The sequence below is a fragment of the Rhamphochromis sp. 'chilingali' genome (assembly GCF_963969265.1).
Source record: "Rhamphochromis sp. 'chilingali' genome assembly, chromosome: 16".
NCBI classification, from domain to species: Eukaryota; Metazoa; Chordata; class Actinopteri; order Cichliformes; family Cichlidae; genus Rhamphochromis; species Rhamphochromis sp. 'chilingali'.
Window position 1 is genome coordinate 34410449 of NC_137943.1, and position 3909 is coordinate 34414357.

General features: G+C 38.8%; 1 protein-coding gene across 1 annotated transcript; it reads left to right on the forward strand.

Annotated features, from left to right (window-relative positions):
• The first annotated feature begins 2220 nt into the window (after positions 1 to 2220).
• LOC308383291 (uncharacterized protein) lies at positions 2221 to 3659 on the forward strand. Its single transcript, XM_080861159.1, has 3 exons — positions 2221 to 2654; positions 2787 to 2861; positions 3209 to 3659. The coding sequence occupies exons 1-3, from the start codon at positions 2303 to 2305 to the stop codon at positions 3355 to 3357; spliced, it is 576 nt and encodes a 191-aa protein (XP_080717285.1). The 5' UTR covers positions 2221 to 2302; the 3' UTR covers positions 3358 to 3659.
• The last annotated feature ends 250 nt before the right edge of the window (positions 3660 to 3909 follow it).

The window sequence follows — 3909 nt, forward strand, 5'->3', positions numbered from 1 at the left end:
CAGAGCACCTCAGAGACTGAACTTATAGGTTTCACGTTAATTCTGTAAGAAAGCAGTTCAAATGTTTAAGAGGAAACAACCTACCTACATGTTGTAAATCACTGAGTAGGTGTCATATTTCAGTTCAAGTTAAATTATTGGTTTACAACATTATCTGAAATATTTTGATTGTTTGGTACCTATTGTGTTCATCAAGGTTGGATGGGAGGAACTGTTATGTATTTAGTAAAATCAGTTTATAGTTTGTGGCACTACTTTCTGTTATTGAGTGTAAAACACAAAGTGTGGTGTATGCGCGCATTGATATGCCTGCGCCTTGTTTTCCTTAGACTGGTTATTAAAGTAAATTCCTACGACTAAAGAAGGCGTCGTTACTTACCAGTTAAGTTATAAGAGAACATAACAAGCAGGAAGAATCGTCCAGCAAAACCAGGCTCAGGGAGGATTCAGCATCTGTCACAGCTGGCTGGAGTGAAGGGAGGTAAACAAGGCTAAAGAAACGCTGTGGAAGAGAGCAAGAGATCAATAAGGATTTATTATAAAATGCAGAGTGCTGTATAAAACATAGTGAGTGAAGAAGAGATGAGAGAAGGAGAAACGTCCAGTGCATCATGGGAATCCCTCAGCAGCCTAAGCCTACTGCAGCATAACTAAGGAAGGATTCGGGGTCTCCTGATCCAGCATAACTATATCCTTTAGCAAAAAGGATGATGTCATCCAGTATTGAGTGTAGACACAGCAAGCAATATAATGCTGACACAAAGTTGACTGACTGCCATGAATAACTACATTTTAAGCAGACTAAACAGAAGCCTGTAAATTACAGTTGCATTATTCATGTCAGGTGTTTCAGTCCAGACCTCAAATGCTGACCTGGATCAAAAATTCAGAATCAGTTAATGAAGAATCCATGTGCATTAAAGAAAAGAGAAGAAGAGACAGTCATGCTGATATGAACATTAGAGAAACACATCATGGAGCTGAAATATGATCCTGCTTCCTCATTTGGACTCATTCACCTCAGCTGACACGTTCAACAGCAGACAGGTTTTTGTAGCAGTCTGTCTCACTGTGGGAGGATACTACTACTTCATCTTTGGCTCTGGAACTAAACTCTATGTAACAGGTAAGAACAAAGAATTTTCCTTCTGTTGTTTTATTGTAGAAGCTGAAAATATTTTAAAAGCCAGCTTCTATTGTTGCAGGTATTAGATGTTAGGTTTTCAAAAAATAAAATAAAAAAATAAAAAAATAAAAAAAAAAAATCTGCAGCCATTGTTACATAAGAAAAGCTCAATAATCTCTGAAAACATGTTGAAATCTCACTGAACAACTAAAGTTATTCTTTATTTCTGCAAATATTAGTGATGTTACAAATATTTAGGATTTGATCCTCTAAGTGATTCTGCTGGTTTTTAACACAAGATCATATTTGATGTTCAAATAAGTAGAAATAAATGTGTATATATAAGCTATGCTAAAGAGAAAATAGATAGCAGTTAATGGTGTGATTAAAAAATGTGATAACAAAAATTAGAATGAAATTGTTACGAGTCAGATTTGTTTGATGTGTGAGACTAAATTTCAAAAGACAAGAAAAATGTTACCAGTAACTGCTTCTTTGAAAAAATATGTACAGGTAAATAACATTTTGCCAAACTGTTTCTCACATACAATATATGATGTAAAGTATGATCATTAGTTTATATTATTTAAAAAAGGTATTTAATTTTCATTTAAGTGTCTGATTAATTACATTTAAATGTGTGTAACAATCCATTCACACATTTAAAACATATAATAAAATAAACAATAGATGTGCTGCTGTTGCAATTGTTGGAGTATAAAATACAAGAATTGTGAAATCTATATAACAAATGTTTAAAAACTCCGATGCAAAAATGTAAATTTCATTGCTGAAATTATGTTGTGAAAGAAATAATTTATTTTTGGAAACAAACTAATTTCTGTTAGAATTTTTTTTTTTTAGATGGGAAATCAAATTTAAATTGTATAAAAACAAATATCTATATACATTTACATGTGTGATGAGTCATATTTTGAAATAATATCAAGAAAATAAAAGAGAAGAAATACATTTTATTTCATGATGTAAAATCATGCTGAGTGTTCCTCATGTGAGCCATGATGACATGAGGTGATGACTGTGTTTGATATGAAGCTGAATCCAGTGTATGTAGTGAACTTTGTGCTGATGAGTAGTTTAGTGATCAGAGTCCATGTAGTTTCCAGGATCAGACTGAATGCAGTGCAGTGCTGGAAGCTGCTGCTGACTGTGTGAATGTGTGTCTGTGCTGCTTGTTGCTGCTGTCAAACTTCAGATGAGCAGGTAGTGAAGCCCGTGGTGAGCGTGTACCCAGCAGCATCCAGAGCCCACCTGGAGGGGAACAGCTCCCTGCTGTGTGTGGCCTCAGCCATGTTTCCTCCTCTGGTCCAGTTCTCCTGGAAAAGACAGAAGAAGAACGGCGGAGAAGCGGAGGAGCTGCCCCCTGCTGAGGGAGAGCAGCTGGAGCTCAGAGAGGCGGGACGCACCATTGCCATCAGGATGGTTGATCGTGATGTTTGTGACACATACATGTACAGCTGCTGGGTGAAGCACGAGGGGGGCACAGTGGAGGCCCGAACACAACAAGGTAATGAAGGCTTGCTGACTGTGTTCAGCAGTGATTCAGCTTCATGTGGAGATGCTGTCAAAGAGAGCAGAGCAGCAGAGGACTGACATTTCTCACTGCAGCTCCAAACATTTGACTCCTTTTCTGTTTCAGAGCTTCCAGCTCCAGCAGCCTCCTGTCCTCCAGAGAGAGAGCCAGCAGACCTGCCAGCTCTGCAGCCAGCTGACTGTAAGATCACCTGCTCTGCATGGACAGCTCCAATGTCCAATGAGGCAGCTGGAACAAGTTTAGGCTCTTAAAGTTGCACTAATTGATCAAATCTTCATCCAACAAGCTCTGATAAAGCCACTGTACACTAGCTGCTCAGCACCAAACAGCAGACAGACCATAATATGTCAGAGATCAGTTTGTTAGCTGCTTGTGGAGTTCTTCTGCCCCCAAGTGGACACAAACACTACATCAATTCATCCACTTGAAGAAGAAGCTGTGACTGTTTCTATTTGGACTTTTTCTCCTTGATCTGAGAGGAATAACCCGACTGTCTGTCTGTCTCTTTGTGTCTGTCTGTCCTTCAGTGTCCTTCCAGTCTCAGTGCAGGGTGAAGCTGCTCTGCCTGCTGTACACAGTGCTGATAGTGAAGAGTCTGGTGTACTGCTGTGGACTCTCTCTGCTGATGATGCTCACAAACAAGGGAGCGTCCACCAACTGCACACATGCTGACTGACTGTTTCCTGCTCGCCTTTTCTCACCATCACATCTCATCAATTCATCTCATTCATCACTTTGATCACAAATGTTAGTTATGATGTGTTGTGCTTATTTTGCCTTTTTCTTCAACAGTTAGAAGATCGTCTGAAATAAATACATCTTTACATGTATTGTTGCTCTGAGTTAGAATTCTTTTTGTGCTTATTGTGACTTTTATTGTAGTAACAAAAACCATCAGGAATATTTTTATCACAAGTTTTTGTTTGATTTTCAAATGTCAAACAGTGTAGTTGTGTTTGTGTGAACAATAAAGATTTGAAGATGAAGAGTTTGATTCTACTTTCATTGTGTGATCAACAACAACCCGTGTGAGTGAAGCACAAACTGACTGTATCCAAACTTGCTCTCCTGCAGCAGACGGGCTGTGTGGGTTTCTGCTCTGCAGCCTCCACACCGTTAGCTGTGGCTTTCACTTTAATAACACAATGACAGTTACAAGCAGGAACTCTGCTTCAAGAATGATTCCAGGAAGGATCTGTGTTCTTCACCTGTGAGAGAAACAGCTCAA

Coding starts and splice junctions, on each gene's coding strand:
- LOC308383291 (XM_080861159.1), top strand. CDS start 2,303: ATGTGTGTCTGTGCTGCTTGTTGCTGCTGTCAAACTTCAGATGAGCAG. Junction 2,655..2,786: donor GGAGGCCCGAACACAACAAG/GTAATGAAGGCT, acceptor TTTCTGTTTCAG/AGCTTCCAGCTCCAGCAGCC. Junction 2,862..3,208: donor AGCTCTGCAGCCAGCTGACT/GTAAGATCACCT, acceptor TCTGTCCTTCAG/TGTCCTTCCAGTCTCAGTGC.